Source organism: Heterodontus francisci, chromosome 32 (genome assembly GCF_036365525.1).
Source record: "Heterodontus francisci isolate sHetFra1 chromosome 32, sHetFra1.hap1, whole genome shotgun sequence".
NCBI classification, from domain to species: domain Eukaryota; kingdom Metazoa; phylum Chordata; class Chondrichthyes; order Heterodontiformes; family Heterodontidae; genus Heterodontus; species Heterodontus francisci.
The window spans coordinates 8,690,506-8,713,285 of record NC_090402.1 but is presented as its reverse complement, the minus strand read 5'-3'; the positions used below and the strand labels follow the sequence as shown (position 1 = coordinate 8,713,285).

The 22,780-nt window shown below is 41.5% G+C and overlaps 2 protein-coding genes across 3 annotated transcripts in view; both read left to right on the top strand.

The window, feature by feature from the left end:
* dpm2 (dolichyl-phosphate mannosyltransferase subunit 2, regulatory) overlaps positions 1-22,780 on the top strand; it is a 195,590-nt gene that overhangs the window by 49,583 nt on the left and 123,227 nt on the right. The window lies entirely within an intron of this gene.
* The window catches only part of LOC137347608 (early estrogen-induced gene 1 protein-like), a 117,083-nt gene continuing 100,057 nt past the window's right edge, over positions 5,755-22,780 (top strand). For both annotated transcript variants that reach the window (XM_068012164.1, XM_068012163.1), the window contains exon 1: positions 5,755-6,369. In XM_068012164.1, coding sequence (XP_067868265.1) covers positions 6,224-6,369 — 146 coding nt within the window. In that variant the 5' untranslated portion in view covers positions 5,755-6,223. The remainder of the gene's footprint in view (positions 6,370-22,780) is intronic.

Here is a 22,780-nt window from a genome sequence, read left to right as displayed (position 1 = left end):
AAAACCCATCTGGTTCACTAATGTCCTTCAGGGAAGGAAATCTGCTGCTTTCACCTGGTCTGGCCTACATGTGACTCCAGACCCACAGCAATGTGGCTGACTCTTAACTGCCCTCTTAAATGGCCTAGCCAGCCACTCAGTTCAAGGGCAATTAGGGACGGGCAACAAATGCTGGCCTTGCCAACGATGCCCACAGCCCATGAAAAGTTTTTAAAAAAACAAACCCAAGAATTGGGTGAGTGTAACTCATTCACTGTGTGCACGCATTACTTTACTGTGCTGATGTTGAATGAACCTTAACTTCACTCCAGATCTCTGTTTCCCACACCTTGCAATATTGTGTTTATTCTCTGTGCACACAGTCAGACTTTCAGAAAGTCACTCATTAAGAATGAGAAGCATTGTGAACTGTGAGGAAGATAGTGTAGAACTGCAAAAGGACGTAGACAAGTTGGTGGAATGGGCAGACAGGTGGCAGATGAAGTTTAATGTGGAGAAATGTGAAATGATTCATTTTGGTAGGAAGAAGATGGATAGACAATATAAAATAAAGGGTACAATTCTAAAGGGGGTGCAGGAGCAGAGGGACCTGGGTGTATATGTGCATAAGTCATTGAAGGTGGCAGGACAGGTTGAGAGCGCGGTTAATAAAGCATACAGTGTCCTGGGCTTTATTAATAGGGGCAGAGAGTACAAGAGCAAGTAGGTTATGTTGAACTTGTATAAGACACTAGTTCAGCCACAGCTGTAGTATCGCGTCCAGTTCTGGGCACCGCACTTTAGGAAGGATGTGAAGACGTTAGGGAGGGTGCAGTAAAGATTCATGAGAATGATTCCAGGGATTAGGAACTTCAGTTATGAAGATGAATTGGAGAAGTTGGGACTATTTTCCTTGGAGAAGAGAAGGCTGAGAGGAGATTTGATAGAGGTATTCAAAATCATGAGGGGTCCGGACAGAGTAGATAGAGAGAAACTGTTCCCACTCGTGAAAGGGTCGAGAGCGAGAGGGCACAGATTTAAATTATTTGGTAAGAGAAGCAAAAGTGACATGAGGAAAAAAATTTTCATGCAGTGAATGGTTAAGGTCTGGAATGCGCTGCCTGAGAGTGTGGTGGAAGCAGGTTCAATTGAAGCATTCAAAAGGGAACTAGACAGTTATATAAAAAGGAAGAATGTGCAGGGTTACGGGGAGAAGGCAGGGAATGGCACTAGGTGAGATGCTCATCTGGAGAACCAGTGCAGTCACGATGGGCTGAATGGCCTCCTTCTGAAATGTAACAATTCTGTGATTCTGTGACAATCACTTATTTTTAGTTTAAAACATGTCACCAGTTTCATGCAATACACAAACAGTAAACATCTCTATACCCCCAACTCCCCTAACGCTGCCCCACCCAGCCCCCAAACCACTGTGGTTGACAAGTACCTCAACTGTGTCCGACCCATTTCCCACCCTTCTGCTTTCACTTCTCCCCTCCCCCTCAGTTCAATTTAGTATACTGTATTCACAGCTCACAATGTGGTCTCCTCTACATTGGGGAGACCAAATACAGACTGGGTGACCGCTTTGCTGAACATCTCTCTGCAGTCTGCAAGCATGACCCTGAGTTTCTGGTCACCCGTCATTTTAATTCTCCACCTTGTTCCCACTCTGATCTCTCAGCTGTCAGCCTCCTACACTGTTCCGGAGAAGAAACTCAACACAAGCTTGAGGAACAGCATCTCACCTTTCCATGAGGCATCTTTCCACAATATTTTGGACTCAAAATTGAGTTCAGCGATTTCGCATCATAACTGCTGCTCCCATTTTCTCGGACAGCGAGTACTGGTAATCGTTCAGCTGTTGCAGTTTGCAGCTCCTCTAGATCGATGGAAAAGCAAAATACTGTGGATTCTGGAATTCTCCACCCCAGTCCCACTCTGATCTCTCTGTCCTCAGTTTCCTACACTGTCCTAATGACACTCAATGTAAGCTTGAGGAAGAGCACCCTAATTTTCAATTAGGCACTTTACAGACGTGCGGAATTAATATTGAATCCAACAATTTCAGACCATTCAATCTCTCCTGCCTTCTACCCTTTCTCTGAGCTTCCGTTTTGTTCTATTCTCTCCTGCCTCCTTTCCCTGCCTCTATACTGCTTTAAAGCTGTCACATCTCTTAACTTTTTCCAGTCTTGATGAAAGGTAATTGACCTGAAATGTTAACTCTGTTTCTCTCTCCACAGATGCTACCTGACCTGCTGAGTATTTCCAGCATTTTCTGTCCTCTAGACCCATCATGTATCCATTTGCTTGTCCCGTTGTCATCTCCCTTTTGTCATTGAAATCACTCCTGCCTGCCACAGATCTTCCCTTCCACCCTCTCCCTCTAGAATATCCGTTCACTTGTGAACAAGGCCCTTGCCATCCATGAACTTCTTGTGGATGATTGCATCGACATCATGGCCTTAACAGAAACCTGACTGAGGGGTGATGACACTTTGCCACTTAATGAAGCCTCCCTGCCTGGCTACGTCTTCCATCACTTGCCCCACCAAGACTGTCGCGGTGATAGTGTGGCACTTATCACCACATCACATCTTGGCCTGATCTCTACTCCTCTGGCACTTTCACCTCCTTTGAGAATATTGCCTTGTTCCACCCTGTCACCTCTTTTTCAAAATCATCATCCTGCACCTTCCTCCCAAGTACGATAAAAATGTTCTTACCCAGTTATCTGCACTGCTTTCCTCCCTCTGAACTGAGCGACTTCTCATCCTCAGCGATTTCAACATCATGTTCTCTCTCCTCTGAGGTCATTGCCTCTGATCCTCCCTAAATCTCTCCCTCTGTGTAAACTCCCCACCCCATATTCACGACCACACCCATCTCACGTGGTCTTGCTAGTCACATTGTATCAATCACAGATAAGGCCATCTCTGATCAGTTCCCTGTATCACTCACCAGGCACACCCCTTTCCATTCCCCACCACTATCTCCTTCTATACCTGTCCCTGGAAAAACTATTCCCCAACTCAAGTACAAACATACCTTCAAAATCCCAACTCTCTAGCTTTTGGCCCTTTGTTTGCTATGACATTTCTGCAGCTACTGATTTGCTCAACTATATCCTCACCTCCACCTCTGATGCCCCAGTCACAAATAAAAAGATCAGTCTCTCTCACCCTGGCCAACCCCTCTGGTACAGCCCTCATCTCCACTCCCTTAAGTCCAAGGGCCACAGACTTGAAAGGATATGACAGATGAGTGGTTGAGCCATCGGCGTCAGATCTGTCTGGGCCACTATCGGGTCCTGCCCTCATTTGCTAAAGCTGCTCACTATTCCAAGATCATCCTGTAAGACAAAGATAACACCCGGCTTCTTTTCTATACTGCAAACCATCTTCTTAAAACCCTCTCCCTGTTCCCTTCACCCTCACATCCAACACTAAGCGCAAGGAGCTCATGAACTTCTTTGTCACTAAGATCGAGATCATCTGATCAGCTGCCTCTGCCGTGTCCCTCCCTTCCAGTAACCCAACAGGCCAAACTTCCTCTAATGCTCCCCGCTGCCCTAGCCTTGAACTCACATCTTTACCTAGTTTCTCTCCTATCTACCCTCATGCCCTCTCCGAGCTCATCTTGTCCATGAGACCCACCTCCTGCTCCCTCAATCTTATTCCCCCTGAACTGCTGACCACTCAACTTCCCCTCCTGGTCCCAATGTTAGCGGTTAACGGTTCTCTCTCTCTCTCCAGGTGTTGTCCCTCTCCCCTTTAAATTTACCGTCATCACTCCCGCCTCAACAAACCAACCCTTGATTCTACCATCCTTGTAAAGTCCAGGAACATGTTTTCACCTCCCAAATCCATTCCCATCTTTCCTGGAACTCCATGTTTGAATCCCCCCGCCCCCCCCACCCCAATCAGGTTTCTGTCCCTGCCACAGAACCAAAACAGCTCTTAACAAAGTCACAAATGACATCCTATGTGACTGTGACAAAGGTAAACTTTCCATCCTCATCCTTCTCGACCTGTCTGCAGCCTTTAACATGGTTGACCACATCATCCTCCTCCAACACCTCTCCACTGTTGTCCAGCTGGGTGGGTCTGCTCTCACCTGGTTCCATTCTTATCCATCTAATCATAGCCAGAGAATCACTTGCAATGGCTTCTCTTCCTGCTCCTGCAGTTACCTCTGGCATCGCCCAAGGTTCTATCCTTGACCCCCTCCTATTTCTCATCTACATGCTCTCCTCAGAAACATCATGTGAAAGCATAGCCTTAGTTTTCACATGTACGCTGATGACACCCAGCTCTACCTCACCTCCACCTCTCTTGATTGCTCCACTGTTGTTAAACTATCAGACTGCTTATCTGATATCCAGTACTGAATGAACAGAAATTTCCTCCAATTAAATATTGGGAAGACTGAAGCCATTGTTTTTGGTCCCCGCTCCAAATTCTGTTCCCTAGCTATCGACTCCATCCCTCTCCCTGGCAGCAGTCTGAGATTAAAACAGTCTGTTCACAACCGTGATGTCACATTTGACCCCGAGATGAGCTTCTGAGCTTATATTTGCGCCATCACTATGACTGCCAATGTCCACCTCCGTAACATCGCCCCGTCTCAGCTCACCTGCTGCTAAAACCCTCAATCAGGCCTTCATTACCTCTAGACTTGACTATTCCAATGCACTTCTAGTTGGTCTCCCACATTCTACCCTCTGTAAACCTGAGGTCCAAAACTCTGCTGCCCGTGTCTTAATCCGCACCAAGTCCCATTCACCTATCACCCCTGTGCTCGCTGACCTACATTGACTCCCAGCCAAGCAACATCTTGATTTTAAAATTCTCATCCTTGTTTTCAAATTCCTCCATGACTTCGCCAATTTTAATTTCTCCATCACTGGTGGCAGTGTCTTCAGTTGCCTGGGCCCTAAGCTCTGGAACTCCCTCCCTAAATCTCTCTACCTCGCTTTCCTCCTTTAATATACTCCTTAAAACCTACCTCTTTGACCAAGCTTTTGGTCATCTGAGCTAATATAGCTTGGAGTCATATTTTGTCTTATAATGCTCCTGTGGAGCACCTTTGTCTCCTAAGTCTGAAACTTTAACTCTGTTTCTCTTTCCACAGATACTGCCTGACCTACTGAGTATTTCCAGCCTCCACTGTATTTTGCTTTGGTCCACGTGTTAGGTTTGGCTTTTGGTGCTGATGACAGAAACATGTACACTTCATGCTAATAAAATCACCTCAAAGGCTGTGCTGAGAACTGGCCTATCAGTTGCACGTAAACATTACACAAATGGTAAATAAACAACGCCTATTAAATCCCTTGATATCCTGTCCTCCCAATAAGTAACCAATAACAATTGATACAAATGAAACAGAAGTCAAGAAATAATCCAATCAGATACGAATCTTAGCTAACCAATCAGATGCGAGCATCAGCAACCAATCAGACGTTCGCAGGTGACGTCGGCCCCCAACTAACCAATCGAAGACGACGTAGCTGAAGACGTTTAGATGTTCGCCAATCGGCGTTGCTCTTTTATCTTTGTGCAGCGTGCAGTCCAATGAAAAGGTTTGATTCGGACAGTTTGATTTCTGGCCAATCAGCACTGTCCTTCGTTCATTGTTTGGATGGAACCAATTAAAGGTGTCGTTAATGCGCCCGGCCGTGCGGCCAATGGACGGTGCGTTTTGATTGGAGTGGCTGACTGGCGGGGAGGCGGGAAGAAGGAGGAGCGCGGCCGCCGAGTCGTTGACAGGAGGCCGGGGGAAGAGCAGCGGGTCGGGTGTGTGAGGAGAAGCGGAGGGGAAAGCATTGAAAATAACTTCCGGAGGCGGCGGCGCCTCTGTGAGGGAACATTTAATAAGAAAATAAATTCCCTCCCCGGTCCCTCAGCAGCCGGTCTCTGGAGCGGGAGGGAAGCCGCTGTGTGGCTGATGAGGAGGGAGCCAGCCCCGCTCCGCGCCGATGCCCTGCTCCCGGGTGGTCGGATGTGGGCCAAGCGCCGACCCTTGTGTCCCCGGGCCTGAGTCCCGAGCCAACCCGGCGGCCCCGGGCTTCGCGCCGGCTTCCAGCCGCCCCGAGCCTGCCCCTTGAGGCTGCTGATCTCCCCGCCCCCCCCCCCCCCCCTCTCTCTCTCTCTCTCTCTGTCTGCCCTCCCTCGCACCGCGACTCGGAGCAAACTAAACAAAACACGAAGCGGATTCTCGCGGATCGCCCGGCCGGCCCATGGCTTTCATCATGAAGAAGAAGAAGTTCAAGTTCCAGACATTGTTCAGCCTGGAGGAGCTGGCCGCCGTCCCCTTCGTCAACGGGGTGCTCTTCTGCAAGATCCGCCTCTTGGATGGAGGGGATTTCACCCAACTCTCATCCAGGTAACATCCCCCATCCCCCATCACCTGGCTGGAGACCAGGGAGGAAGCTGTCCCTGCGCCTGCTGAGCAAACTTGTGCCTTAGAGTGTCCCAAACAGGGAAATCTTTTCTGCTTTCAAACTAGCGCAAGTCCAGAAAACAGTTTCTTTTAGGGAGACCAGTATTTAACTTGACAAATGATCTAAAAGGGCAATTGTGGGGTCCCACTTGACCTCCACTTTGCGGCTAATTGGGGCACTATTGTTACAATATCCTCGGTTGTAAATTGTGGAGGATTTGAGTGACATTGCGTGTATATAACCCTGCTCTCTGGCTCTGCTGCTGAGTTGGTTTATTCCGAGTTGTGGCCATAGAGGAAAGCGTCAATGTTTTTCTTTGCAATTTAATTTTTTATGTGGCCTCGATGCTCGCATGACTATTCATTGTGCAGTAGCAGTCAGCAAAGCAAGTTTGAACGCTGAACTAAACAGTACGAGCCTGGAGAATTTAATGCTAACACTGGACTGTGCTCGGGTCAGATCACTTGGGTACACTTAGTTCTGGTCACTAAGACACAGAAGGCGTTCAAGCAGGCTAAGCAGGGATGAGCCGCAAAACTGGTTGATGTCCCAGGGTGTTAAAGCAAGCAAAGGATGGGGAAAAAACGTGGGCTTTTCTGTCTTGAAAGGAGTTATTTGGAAGATGAAACAGAAAGTCCTGGAAGTACTCAGCAGGTCTGGCTGACTCTGTGGAGAGAAAAACAGTTCTGTGATCTTTCGTCAGTATTTCCAGCATTTTCTGTTTTTTTTTCTTCATTTTCACCATCCAGTGTTTGCATTTGTATCTGGAAGGAAGTCTCATTTACGGTTATAACATGGTAAAGGTAAATCTGGAAAACTACTTCAAGTTAAACTGTAGGAGTAGAATAAGGGTTACAGGCTCAAAGTAGTAAAAGGCAAATTTAAGACTGATAGCAAGTTCTATTTCATGTGAAATAAAAACTGGAAAAATGTTGGAAATACCTGTGTCAGGCAGCATCTGTGGAGAGCCAAAGAGTTAATGTTGATGACTGAGTAGTGCACTGTCAGTGGACTTTCGGGTAATGCCGGGTAGGAAAACACCTAGGCATATGTAGTAAGAGAATTTGCATTTCTATAATGTCTTTCACAACCTCAAGATGTCCCAAGCCTTTTACAGCCAATGAAGTACTTTTGAAGTCTAGTCACTGTTATAATGTGGATGGCCAATTTGTGCACAGCAAGCTCCCACAAACAACAATGTGATCATCTGTTTGTGATTGGTGGTTCATATGACTGTGTTGAGGGTGTTATCTGAAACCTTTAAACAAGCTTATCTAGACCACTCCCAGGGACCCATTATTCATGTTCTGAATGAGAATTTGTCTTAATTTTCAGTTCACTTGTTGCATTTGAGGAATTATTCTGTTGTGGCCTTAGTTTTCTTGGCATGTGTCTTGAAGTACATGTGGTTAGAAAGTCACCTTTCTGTTAAGGTTGAGGGCCTTTGAGATTAGGAAAGGGTTTGATCGAATAGTTGCAGAGAAGATGTTCCGCTTGTGGGAGAGGCCAAAACTAGGGGCCATCAATATGAGATGGTCGCTAGTAAATTCAGTAGGGAATTCAGGAGAAACTTCTTCACCCAGAGAGTGGTGAGAATATGGAACTTGCTACCACAGGGAGTGGTTAAGGTGAATATTACAAATACATTTAAGGGTAATCTAGATAAACACATGAAGGAGAAATGAATAGGAAGTTATGCTGATGAGGTGAGACGTGAGGAATGGGAGAAGGCTCCTGTGGAGCATAAACACTGGCATAGACCAGTCAGGCCAAATGGCCTGCTTTACATTCTATGTAAGTTGGACCATGTTTTGGAAATCTGGAGGTTTTTGTTTACAAATTGCTGTCTTAAAAGTGGCATTGTCATTAGTGTCAACTGGCAGGTGACATAAAGCTGATTGGGACCATCTCCAAAGCTGTGGTTTTCGTTGTATTTAGTTTTGGCTTGGCTGGATATAAACTCTTTACCCCCTTCTTTGTTTCTCAAGAAGGTATTTTTTTTTTTAGCAATGCATAGTACAATTTATTAGGTGTAGGAAACTCTCCAATGACCATTCTTTACGCATCAGTCTAGCTAATTTATTTGAACCTGGATGGAGCAGTGCTCAGTCCTGACCCTCATTTATATGCACATGCTGCTCCTGGCTGATTTATTGCCCCATCCTGTTTTTGGGAATGGTGAAGCCAATTCTAGCACCCACCATTGTCACTTCAGCTAACATGGCACAGACTTGTAATCTAATCTGGAACCTGATCTGTATGATTCTGCATCACTCTAACATTTACCTTCTGTTGGGGAGCTCGGAGTAAGGTTCTCGACTAAGCGCACAGTTATTTCTTGCTGCAAACATTTCAATTGTCTGTTATACAAGTTGAGAGTTGTGTTCACTGAAGCAGATCCATGCTTATCTCCTGCATCTGTTATGTACATGTGTTGTCCTTGAACCTGTTAATACTTGATCAAGTCTGCTCTTTTGAATTAGATTTTGTTCTTAAAGTACTGTACTTCAAAAGGATTTGCTTTGAATTTTTTTTTTAAATTCAAAAACGGCCTGATTTTACCAACTTTGGTTCATTTTTATCTTTTTGTAAGTTAGCAGTTTAAGTCAGATTATGTGACAGTAGTGTGTTCTGTTGCAATTACAGGGAAGTCAGGACTATTCAATATTACTTTTGCAGTTGCCTTGGACAGCTATTTTTATGCTGTGCCCCAGAAAATGGGAGGTTTTGAAGAGCTCAGATTATTGCTGAAATATATTGGAAAGGAACTCTCCTGGTCAATGTTTCCTACCCAAATAAATATCTGGGAATGTAGCTGTTTTACAAGCCAGAAATTCTCTGGCTATATCTGTTAAATGCAAGTGATTTGCAATCTGAATATCTTAATTGACAACTGAATAGAACAGGTTACAAAAAATGATGCAATCCTTTTTCCCTGAGTTAGCAAGTAAAGAAATTGGGTGTCGGCATTTTTGATTTTCATTGGATGAATGACGTTAGGACAGTAGTGAAGGATGTGGTGCAGATGTAGTTTCTGATGTGAAGCAAAGCTGTGGCGGAACCAGAAAATTGCTGTCTGTTCAAAGTGTCGTCAAGTCACTAGTGAACTGTCAAAGTACAGATAAAACTCTCAAAGTAGAAAGCGTTGAAACGCTTTTCATAAAATGGTTGTTGTAGACTGCTGTCTCGTACTGTTTTCACCATTAAAGTATGGAAAGAAAACTGTTTGAGATATTGCATGGCACATGTAATTGTATGAACAGTATTGAAGCAATTTCATGGGATGTTGCTTTGGGATTTTGTTGGACCAAATTGCAATATCCCCAGACTATCCCAGGATACCAGAGTTTGGTTTTGGGTCCAATTTTTGACTATTTTACCATTTGCATTTGAAAGCATTGTGTGGTTTTCAAGCAAATTTTCATAATGAGGGAAAAAAGTACATGAAGTGGCTTTCATTGACACATAGCACAATGCTCAACATGACTGCATGAAAGGAGTGGTGCTGTTCAGAATGATTTCAACTTGTACACCAAATCCTTTGGAAGCAAACAATTACTCTTAAAGAAATTTGACAAGTTGTAATGTTGTAGCTGTGGATTTCTTTTCAGCCCTGCAGAAAGGTTTCCTGAGGGATTTCTTGCCTTTTGTATAACTTAGAACAATAAATGTACAAGGATGCTATTGTGGAATACAGTTAGAGTTCTGCAGGGTAAAAATAAAGATTGACTGATTTGCATTGTTATAGTGCCTTTCACAACCTCAGGACGCCCCAAAACACTTTAGAGCCAATCAAGTACTTTTGAAGTGTAGTTGCTCTTGTAATGAAGGAAATGCGGCAGCCAATTTGTGTACAGCAAGCTCCCACAAACGGCAGTTTGATGATGAAATTATGTTGATTGAGAAATAGATATTGGTCGCTGCACAGGGAGAACTCCCCTGCTTTTCTTCAAAATGCTGTTGTGGGATCTTTTACGCCCACCTGAGAGGCCAGAAGGAGCTGTGGTTTAATCTTTCATCTGAAAGACAGCACCTCCAATAGTGCAGTATTGCACTGAGCTGCATTTGAGTGGTAAAGTGTTTCAGTTCCCCCTCTACTAAATTCAGTGACAAGCTCAGAACAGCAGAGCTTTTATCTGGAGACGAAGAAATTCAGAATGCAGTCACTTGTATTTATCAGATTTTGCCAGAGAATCTCTGGCTTGTAAAAGAGTCTACATTGCTTTCATACATGGAGTGAGACAACCAGGTTATCTGGTGATATCTCTTTGCACTGCCTTCCTGTATTTGCTGTATAATGAGATTGGAGGGCTGCACTGCTGTATTTACATCCTTTATATTGTGCCTTTAATCTGGAGCTGTTGTCCCTTTTACTTCTCCCTCACCTATATTTTGTAAATCTATTTTAATGGTCCCTCTCGTTTACCGTCTCTTGCTTGATGGTGTGGACAGGTGCTTCCTCTGCTAATGTTTGCACTCAAATCAGATGGGAGCAGGAGGGTGGATGTCCCTATGAGATTTTAATTCTTTTTTGATCCATCCCTTTAGATGAAAATATCTGGGCCATCCCAATAGCTTTGGAATTGCTGCTGGTAGGGGCAGGGATTTGTGGTGGGGGTGAGGATTAGGTGTGCTCACCTGTGGTCCATCTCCCATCGCAGCATGCTAGTACAACATAACAGTCCATTGTAACACAACATTTTTCGAACACTGATATCTAGATTTTGGAAATCATAGGTTTCTGATTCCAATTAGTTTTTTTAGGTTTTACAAAACTTGCTGAACAATAAATAGATGCTTTCAGTATAAAACCCATGGCATAATAGTTACTACCTGCATTACTGTTGAATCCATTACTTCACTCTGCTATACTTTCCATTTGTCAGTCTGAGTTCTCCAGAGTAGTGGTTCTCAAACACTTTTGGTTGAAGGGCCGCTTTTCAATTGGATTAGTCATCATGGACCCACCCATCAATTATAATACTTTATAGTATGAACTTGCTGCATATAAGAACTTATTAATAATGCTTTTAAGAAAACAGGTCTTTACTTTCGTGCTGCTCTCAGAGCTCCTCCGTGTGTCCTCCTCCTAGGTGAGACAGCCAACCCATCCTGTGCACTTGTGGCAGCTGTGCTCTGCACTTGCACGTTATTTTGCAGACCCCAAGGGGTCCATGGACCCCAGTTTGCGAACCACTGCTCCAGAATCTGAAAATTGTTGAGTGGTGAATGTGCAAAACTGATCATTGGGCAGATTGGGGAAGCAAGAGTTTTGGCAATCTTGGACTTTCTACATTTTTAAGATATCCAATTGGTTAATGCATAACTGGGCAGATTCTGTGAAACAGTTGGGGAAGTGATCTGTCATATTGTCTTATTATTTTGTAATGGGTCTTGCCCCACTAAACTCACTGCTAAATCAGCTGGGATAAAAGTTATAATAGCATTACTCTTAGTTTTGGACCATATATTCTATCAGAGCGTATTGACCAACTCTTTCCTCTTTTTTTTTAAGGTGGTATTGGTGGTTAACCTGTTCTGCAAATATAGTTATTCTTTGTATGTAAATGTCTTTTATTGGTGTAGATGAAACTGAATAAGGATGCAAGAAACGATATGGGGGAAAAAAAATTCAGATCTTCAAACGCACTACTCCCAATCACATGAATTTTCCTATCACAGACTCTGCCCCCTTAATTAGTCGCCTGAGGAAATAATCTGCTTGAGTATTTCTTGGCAAAATTAGGCAAAACTGTAGAAAATTCATCCGCCCTCAAATCTTTACTGTTTAGCTCTAGCCTACTGTCTCCATTCCCGTAGACGATCATAGCCATAGAGTCATAGAGAGATACAGCACTGAAACAGGCCCTTCGGCCCACCTAGTCTGTGCTGACCAACAACCACCCATCTTAATGTGTCTCTGGCTCCAGCAGGGCAGGGCACTGTGGAGTAGTTAATCTTCGTTAATATCTATTCTTGGAACTTTGTTGCTTTTGCTGGGAGTCTGTTGCATATATCAATTTCTTTGAGCAGAGTTAATATTTCTTCATTACAACAGTGACTACATTTCAAAAGTGCTTTGAGGTTGTGAAAGATGCTATACAAATGCAAGTCTGTATTTTTTGTAATCCAGAGTTTTGATGTTTAAACCCTTTTTTTTTGCTTCCAACCTCTTCAAATTTATATAGTTTAAGATTTTTAGCATTTTAAAGATCTGTACAATGCACTTCATTTGTATTTTAAGTCTTCGTTTCTAGAATGTGTTTTGTTTCTGAACACTGTTCAAACACAGTCCAGTACTGTGGCGCCTACTATCAAAGCTGCAAGTCTGGAGTCTAAATCCCATCATGGCACCAGGAAAAAAAAACTACCATAAGAGCTACCGCATTATCATCAACCAGTTCACTAATTTCCTTCAGGAAGAGAACTTGTCACCCATACCCAGCCTGGCCTAAATGTGGTTCTAGTTCACACTTGCTTAAAACCTAATACCCTCAGTGGCCTAGCGAGCCATTTAGTTATGCAATTGCTATGGGCCACTCTTACCTTCTCAGAGCAACTGGGGAGAGGTAATAAATGTGGCCTTGCCGGTGTCAGCCACCTCCCAAGGACAATTTAAAAAAAGTGTCCTTTTCATAAGGTGCTCAATTTCATACACTGTCACAAATCTGACTTTACTAGTGATCTTTGAAAAGTTAAAAATGTCCTTGATCTATTTTTAAATACTATTGATTTATTGCTTTGTCGATAACAGCTTCATTTTGATCACAGACCTTGTGAATGTCACATAGCTTTTCCTGATGTTTACTGATAAGCAGTGGCTGTAGGTTTGCTGGGTGTCACATTGTTTTCATTTAATTTTTCCTGATAATTTATATAATCTTTTAAAAATATCATTTTGGATGAACCACATCTTTTTTATGTAAAAGCACAGCACTATTTGTCATAAAAAATTATTAGTGGTGTACTTTCTCTGAGGGCCAACCCTTTATGCCATGTTTCAATAAACAGAGGATTTGTCTATCCTAATTATTGACCCCATTCCAAAGTCGTACCCCATCATTGTGTACATGTTTGCTATCCCCTGTTCCTTGTATTTATTGAAAGATATATGAATAAAAACATACATTTGCTTTTCATTAGACTCTACAAAACAAGCAGCTAAACAGATCCGGTCTACAAAAGCAAGTTATACTTGTAGAACCACTTATGCACAACAAATCTATTAAACTTGATTTTTATTTTCTTTGTTTACCCTCCTTGGTGCTAATTCATACCAGGGTGTAGTTCCCTATGTGACTGTAGCCTAATGTGGCCGCCTTCAAATTCATCATAAATGTGGCTAGAGAATGAGTACTGGCAGGATGCTGTTTTAGGCTGGAGTGGAGGTGGGGAGAGCTGAGCCCTGTCCTTACTTGGTGTGTTTATATACATATTCAGGCAGGAGGCAATGAATAGCTATCAGAATAGAAAACATGGCAAGGTCCATTTAATTTCCTGTACCTAACCAAAGGTTGTGGAAAGCAGTCGTAGCATCCTCACCACTGTTGCTGCTGACATCGACACTCTCTTAAGTGAAAGATCAAGTAAAGGACCATCCTAGTCTCTATGATGGTGTACCACAGAAGCTAGAGCATTGATCCACAGATACAAAAAATTGCTAATAGTAGCTCTCATCTCAGAAACCAGCAGAAAGAACTTGCATTTATATAGCACCTTTTCATGTCCTCAGCATTTTGCATCCAATGAGATACATAAAAGATATTTTTTGTAAAATTGGTGTTTATTTTCATGTGTAGCTGCTTGAAACTACTTGCTTATCAAGTGTACGTGCTCAGTCATTGCACATTCCTTAGTACTGCAGTAGAGCTGAGGTTATTTCTGAAACTGCTGAGAGCCCATGAGCAGTGGTGGGAAAGGTGATATTAGTTCTGTGGCTTTTAGTGGATTGCATGCAAGCTTTTCAATCTGTTGAGATGTTGACGAATGTTAATTGTGGGTAACATAGCATTTTGGAGTACTTTGCATGCAAGTACGGTTTGTGCAGTGACTCAATTTTGGAGCTTTAGCTGCGTGCATTTTCATGCAAATGAATTATGAAGGATCCAAATAATTAATCGCAATTTGCCATCACTGTTCAATCTGTCAAAATCTAGATCCAAAATTAACACATTCTAGAAAATTACTGTATTCTGCTGCAGTATTTTCAATTTCATTTTAAAATTCAAATCACTTGAGTGAATTGTAATTAATGGATGTATCACTGATTTTTAGTCTGTGGGTTAGTTTATGTACATAAATCCAGCCAGAATACCTCAATTTTTTTTCTTCTGAATACTGCTACCTGGTATGATGCTGAGCAGACATTTTGTCTAAACTGCTCGTTTGAAACGTTCCAGTTAATGTAAAGTAGTTCTTGTTGCAGGGAGGTGGGTGCAGTACTACACCAACATTATCTCATCACAGTACACTGATTCATTGGCTAAGAAATGAAGACTTGAACTTTCTGAGGATTAACCATATCTCCAATTTCTTCAGAGTTTGCTCATGGAAATTTTGACTAACTTTTGTAGACTTTGATGAAAAGCATGTTTGTGATCGAAAAGCTACGAAGTCATGCTGAAACAGTTAATACAAGAGTATAAGCCCATTCAGACACGATCTGTCTGGGATGTATGATTAAGAATTAATGAGTTTATTAAATGGTGTTAAACTATTTAATCTAACTTGGTCTGCTCTATTCGTTCATTTCTAGGGTATTGTCATTGACAGCATAGATTTAGAAGTAAATGCACCATTAAAAAGCTTCCTGAACACCTGAACAATGCAAAACTCTGTACAGCTTAAATTCACTGATATTTGCATTTATATTCCAAGCTGTTTTAGTGTTTGCATTCATTATGTTATGTGGTTTCAGTCACGGTGTAAAAAAGGAATAAGTTACATGCCTGATTGTTCAAATATACATAAGGGTTAGCTTTATTACTAATAACTTTCATTCCTATTTTCACTGAGCTTTCTTCAGGTACTGCTCATTTATGGTTTTGCTTTTAATTGATGAAATATGCAGAAATTGGAATAGGAAGCTATCTGTTGAACAGGAAGACGATGGAGTGCAACATACTAGTAAGCCTTTTACCACATCTATTCATAACTATCACATATGTTGGTAAAAAATAAATGAGGGTGCTTCCAATAAAGAACAGTGGCTCAGGAGACTGAGCCCATCCTAACAGTTAGTGCTGCTTTGTTAAAAAAGCTGCTGTTTCAATTTATTTACAGGTGAAATTGGAAACTGTAGTTTAATTCTCTGGAGTAGCTCCCAAGATATTTTTGGTAATGAGTCCCTGATTCCTTCAAAAAGTGGTGCACTTGATTGGCATTGGTAGTAATAGCTGCCACCTGAATATACAATTCGAATTAGTTCAATTTCAATTGGAAGATAAACTCTTGCATTTTTACTGAGGTAGTATTTTGAATGTGGGTAAATAAGCAGAGTACACTGTTTTAAGCCCTATTGCAGCCTGATCTACTTTCCTGGGCAGCACCAAATGATGGACAAGCTACCATGACTGTTAATTGTGTTAACATGGAAAGAGGTCAACTATGTGTCTAGATAGTGCAGTACTCATTTTGCGTTTTATTGCAATGGCGCATTTATTCTGTTTTAAAAAGGCATCTGTATTCTGACTGCGTCTTCCATACTAAAGAATCTTCATTTTTATTTGAGATAATCTAACTTTGAACATTCCTGCATTGATGGATAGACTGCTCTCTCTGTGCCTTCCACAGTCATCAGCCCTTTGCTGGGAAGATTTGTGGCTACTTTCAATTGCAGTCAGTACTATTCCATGCCTCATCATTGGGAGCTGGCCATCTGCAGGGCACTATTTTACCCTGTTCTGCAGCAGTGTAATCTGCTGCAAAGCTATAGTTGCCACACCCTTTCACCTCCTGGCCCTGGCATTATGGTATTTGCCTTGGGACAGTTGAGACACCTACATCATAACTTTCATCAATGTTGCATCATGATTAGCCAATTGAAGGCACAATTCAAATGCAGTGAGATTGGCAATGCTAGTATTCTACTGTAATGTAATGGTAAGTTTTCAAACTGAGGTCCAACTTTCATTTTTTGCAACTGAAGGAATTAAATTGAAGTGATCTGTCACTGCTCGACCACTCATAGCTAGATTATCCTAGTCTAATTGTTCAGATTGCCATGGAAAAATCTTGTGCGCCTGAAAGTTCTTTTGGGTATTACAGCTTATTTGGTTTAGAATATGTCCATATGTAGTTTGTCAAAAAAAAATCTCTCTTGGTCAGCAGTGGAGGGAATAATTGAACTCAACAAACACAGATGTTTTTGAGAGCTTTGTGATGGGAGTGGAACAATTTATGCTATTAACAGGAAAATTATTCTGGACAGAATCCAGCATTACAATTATAAATGTCAGTTCCAGATGAATATAAGATTAGCAACTTGTATCAAAAGCAAATATTTTCTCTCGACCTTTAAAAATTTCCCCCTGCTGTCACAAGCTGGCTACCAAAGTAGTTTTGTGTGCTAGGGAGGGTAGGTTGTTTATTTTTGAGTAATTGAGGTGAAGTTCACTCATGGGGAGCAGGGATTAAAACACAAATATAATTTCCTGAAGTTTGTATTGGACTGAGTTAAAGAATATTCTAACTTAATCTAAACATTATGCACTATTCCTTAAAAAGTTTCATTTTGTAAAATGTGCTATTTAATTTGTGTTCAGTTGACCTCCACAAGTTGATAGCTTTTTAATTGAATAACATAAATCATTTAAATGAAGTGCATGTGTAGGTTATGATAAGAGTTTGAATCAAAAAAGGAAGTGAGTCTGTCAGTTGAACTGGAAAGATTGTGTTGTAAAATGTGGATGTTTAAATAATTTGTGTTGCATGACCCTGCATTTAAAAACATGTAAATTTAGGTTAGATCTCAAACTTTGTTTGATATTTATGATTTGGAACTGTGGTTTACTTGGAGGAGCATGGACAATGTCTTGAAGTGGCTCACCTGCCTATTGGTTGCTCCCCCACAAAAAATGTAGAATTGTTTATCTTGTTTTTAAGCATCTAATCAGTTTATCTCAAGCTGCTCAATGTGCAATCAGACCACTTAAAATAGGGGTTATATTGCATAGCCCAATAGGTAGGAAGTATAATTTCATGTAAAATTGTTTTACATATTTGTGAATACTACTCCAGTTTCAAAGGAGAAACTTTAAGCCTTTTTAATTGTCGAACAATTTAAGATAAGTTTTTAAACTATTGTCTTTTACCTTTTTAAGAGAAACATCAAGTTGGAGAGGAGGGAAATTGTGTGGTGCAGTGGGTTAGACACTTGCTTTTCACCTTGAACTTGGAGTTTGAATTTAGTCCAAAATAATAGGACAAAAGTTTCCTGACCCTATGTCTTATGTTTAATGTGAAATGTGTTTGGACAGTTTTAATTGACCTCCTAATGGGCATAAGCCCATGGCACAAAATTATCTTTAACTTGGTAATAATTGGCATGAAGTTGACAGTCTTAGTCTGAGGAGCCATTGTGTAGGTATGAGGAATAGTAAAATGTCAATCTGATGCAGTGCACGGTGCTTTTGAGGTTGTGTGAAATTTTAACTGAGTTCTTACTTTGCATTTAAATGTGCTATTCCTAACCTGGGTGTAATACGAATATTGGATACCTGAAAAAAAAATCCAATCCTCAACCTGACCAACCCTCACCATTTTTGTAAGATTTCATGTAGGATCCTTTTAAACGTTTTGAGTTGGATGCAACCTTTAGAAGTTTGAGATGCTTTGAATCAGGGAGGGACTTATTCCAGATAAAATATTTTCTGAAGCTGTTGCTATGTTTTCTGTTCGGTCTTTTCCTCTTTTTTTTTAGAGATACAGCACTGAAACAGGCCCTTCGGCCCACCGAGTCTGTGCCTACCATCAACCACCCATTTATACTAATCCTACACTAATCCCATATTCCTACTACATCCCCAACTGTCCCTGTATTTCCCTACCACCTACCTATACTAGGGGCAATTTATAATGGCCAATCTACCTACCAACCTGCAAGTCTTTTGGCTCCGGTCTTGTTCCTATGTTATGTACCATACTGGGCTCCTGAACTTCCTGCTAATGCTCTTGATCAAGCTGATTGGAGGTTTGTAGAAGTGGTCTGTGTGTCTCTGTCTCTATTGAAAACTGAAATTCTCCTCTTGTTTCTGGGCTGGGGGAAAGGGAGGGGGAAGTTGCTTCTGCCAATAGTATGGCTGAAATTGGGAACTCGTCAAAGAGTGGGTTGGGGTGTGAATTTAAACATTGATATGTTGAGTACATATTTTTCTCCAGAAAATTTTTCCTGTTGTGTTAAGATTTCAGCTGGGTCAAATTTGTTGAGATTTAGGATGATTGATGTGTGTGTTATGAGTGTTAGTACAAGCCCAGCTATAACGTCCATTACTACACTTGGTCTATGTTGTAACTGGCACTTTTAGAAGCTGTTTCACCACCCCTTTTGCACAGAAGATATCGGCAGTGTCTTGCCTCCCCTCAAAGGATTGTGGTGTAATCAGCAAGCCTGGCAAAAGACCATTGTATTTACTGTTTGTTAGGTTTAGTTATTTAGCGTTTTTTTTTAATGATAGCAATGACATGAAAGATATTCGTTTACACAGTCTGTTTGCTAGCATAACTTCTGTAGGCAGCTCATTGTCTTTTGTTAGGACGTTTTCAAATTTGCACTAAGAAATGCCTGTTCTATTTTTTAAATAGTTTGGTGCAGTAGGGTCTTCATAGTCTTTCAGCTTGTAACTTCTGTACTTGTAGTGCTTAGTAGGATATGAGTGGATTAGAGCAAGATTGGCATTTAAGCAATACAGCACAGAATTGATTATCTAGTCTTGCAGAACAGCAGCTGCATAATAAAGATAACGTTAGGAAATGGTGACGGTGTTTAGCCTCCTTTTAAAGGATTCTCCAAATTTGTTTTCTTTTCTACTGTATATATGTGCTTTGAATTTCAAGTTTTTTTTTATTTACTCTGTTTCTAAAATTTAGTTTGTGTTTTCCGTCTTTTTATGTCTCCTTCGTTTCTTGGCATGAGGAATAAACAATGAGATCTTGGGGAAATCTGGTTTTACCCTTGCTGTTATGTAATGCTCTACTTTATGCTGTAAAGGAGCTGAGAGCTGGGTTTTTAAGAATGTTGTAACCTTTTCAACTTGCATTGTGTTGATACATTGCCTTATCTGAACCTGAGCCATTCTTCAGTGAGTTTTGCAGCCAGAGCTGTTGAAATGTTCAGATTATGCTGCTCACATAGTTAAGCCTGCTGAAAAGTTCTAAAGTAGGAATTTTCAAATTGGATTGGATGCTGCCTGCTCACGTAAACCAGCTTTGATTTTTTTTAAATGGCCGGAAGTATCCATTCGTGTGCTGTTCTGGTTGCTGTATATCTAATTGTCCTCCAGAATAAATATTTTATGTAATGTTGAGCAGTTGCACTGACCATATATAACAACTAACTGTAACCTAGGTAGACCACTGTTTGATCGTACAGCACTTTCTGGTCAGTTATCTGCTCAAGATTTATTTAAGCTTAAACTGAAAACCTCAGGACTTCATTTATTCATTATCAATAACAAGTTAAAATTCCTGTAATGGAGTAACTTTCATGTTTCAGGTTCATGTTTTTGATGAGCTTTCTTACTTTTTGTATGACTGCAACACAATGATATTGCTTGAAATTTTTCGTCTTTACGAGTTTAAACTTTAGCTCCCATTGTCTGACTGTGCTAATTCAGCTGAAAGTAACTTTTCAGAGTTTACCTTTCCCATACCAAGGAAAGAATTTGTCTTTCACAGCCTTGGGCCTTCCCAAAGTGCTCACAGCCAATGAAGTGTTTTTGGCATTTATAATCACTGTTGTAGCAAAATGCAGCAGCTAATTTATTCACAGCAAGCTCCCACAATCAGCAATGAGATAAACAACTAGATAATCAGTCTTGGTAATCTTCATTGAGGGGTAAATGTTGGCATGGCCACCAAGAGAAATCCGCTGCTTTTCTTCAAATAGTAGCATGGGAAGTGTTGCATTACCTGATGAGGACTCAGTTTAACAGTACAGCCCTCCCTCAGTTTGGCACTGAAGATGCTGAAGTGAGGCTTGAATCATAGCCTTCTGACTCAGAGGTAGGAGCACTGTCGTTGAGCCTGGGCTGACATGTGCCTCTACAAAATCACTTGGATGCCTCCTTTCACTGTTTAGAGCTTGAATTTTTCTCGTCTTTCTTCTATCTCGGTATCATCCATCTCTGCCCTGACCTCCAAACTCTGTCTGCCAGTGAAATCCTCAACCATGCTTCAGTTACTTCCAAACTTGACTACTCTAATGCTCTCCTAGCTAGTCTCCCATCTTCCACCCTCCATAATCTTTGCCTCCATACCTAATCTTGCATGCCATTACTCCTGTCCTCCCTGATCTACATTGGCTCCTGGCCTCCCAGTGCCTCAAATTTAAAACTCATATCTTCATGTTTGAATTCCTTCCTGTCTCCTTGGCTGTTGCTCGACATTGGTTAGGCATGTTGAGTTTACCATTATACCAAAGCTTCTGGGTCTCTTTTAAATTGCTGCTTTGCTAGTTCAAAATATGTTTTTTTTGTTTGCGTGTGCGCAGTACTTCGGTTGCATTAAATTTCATCTATGCTACCCATGTGCATTTTTTGTCTGATTCATTGTGTTTTTTTCAGCTGCCTTCTCCAATTCCACTGTACCTGCTTGTTTGGCATAATCTACCAATTTGTATTGTAGAATGTGGGAGACCAGCCAGTCGTGCGTAGGGATAGTTAAGTCTAGAGCTAACAAAGGCACGACTGGGGCTTTTGGCAGCAGATGAGCTGAGATGAGGCGAAGCCCCCAATGTTACAGAAGTGGAAACAGGCAGTCTCAGTGATGGCACAAATGAGGTCGGGCGCCCATCTTGGTGTCAAATGTGACACTAAAGTTGCGAACTGACTAGTATAATCTCAGACTGTTGCCAGCAAGAGGGATGGAGTCAGTAGTTGGGGAATGGGGTTTGGAGTGGGGACCAAACACAATGGCTTCAATCTTCCCAATATTTAATTGGAGGAAATTTCTGCTTATCCAGTGCTGAATGTCAGATAAGTGCTATTAATGGATGCACATGGGAGGGTGTGAGAAACCAGTACCATGGTCTAGCCCAACTAGAAATAAACTTATCTCTCATGTATCATATGCCGACATTGATCAATTAAACAAAAACAACTTGGTCAACAAATTCTAAAGGGGGAAACTAGTAAAATGCAAAAGAGTAGTTTTGAATCTAAGGTGGGGCTGAGGAGAGGGAAAATCCAAGAATCTGCCAAACAAATTAAAAGTAAATTTCCTTGAAGTTGTACATCACCAGTGACTCAATGTTTGTTTTTAAATTACATTGATGATTTAGATTAACTCATTCATTAACTCTGCTGCCTGTGCCTTAACTTGCACCAAGGTCTGTTCTCCTTTCACCTCTGTGCTCACTGACCTACATTGGCTCCCGGTCGAGCAATATCTTGGTTTTAAAATTCTCATCCTTGTTTTCAAATCCCTCCATGACCTTGCCCCTCCCTATCCCCTCCAAACCCACAACCCTCCAAGATATCTGCATTCCTGTAATTCTGACCTCTTTTTAATTGCTCCACCATTGGCGGCAGCACCTTCAGTTGCCTAGGCCCCAAGCTCTGGAATACCCTCTCTACACCGCTCCTCCTCTATAACTCTCTTTTCTCCTTTAAGATACTGCTTAAACCCTACCTCTTTGATCATCTGACCTCATGTCTCCTTTTGAGACTTGGTGTCATATTTTGTTTTATAATGCTGCAGTTAAAGGTGTTACATAAATGTTAGTTGTTGTACCACTTGCTGAATACAGAAGACATTAACTGCTAGCAATTCCTTCCCAATAGGTTCAAATTAAGCTGCTTGAGCTACTTTAAACTTAGTGACTGTAGTTGGAACAGTTCTGAAAGATATACAAATCACCAAAAGTAGTGATATGGATTAATAAGACCATTTATAAAAAAAAAAATCAAACAAAGCAATAAGCCTTGGTTAGACCCCACAGAGTACTGCGAGCAGTTCCGGTCTCCATATTATAAAAAGAAAGTAGAGGCACAAGAGAAGGTGCAAAAAAAGATTTTCTAGAATGACACCAGAACTGAGGTTATACTTATCAGGAAAGACTGGAAAAGAGAAGGCTGAGGGGTGACCTGATAGAGGTCTTTAAGATTATGAAAGGGCTTGATAGGCTAAATGTAGAGA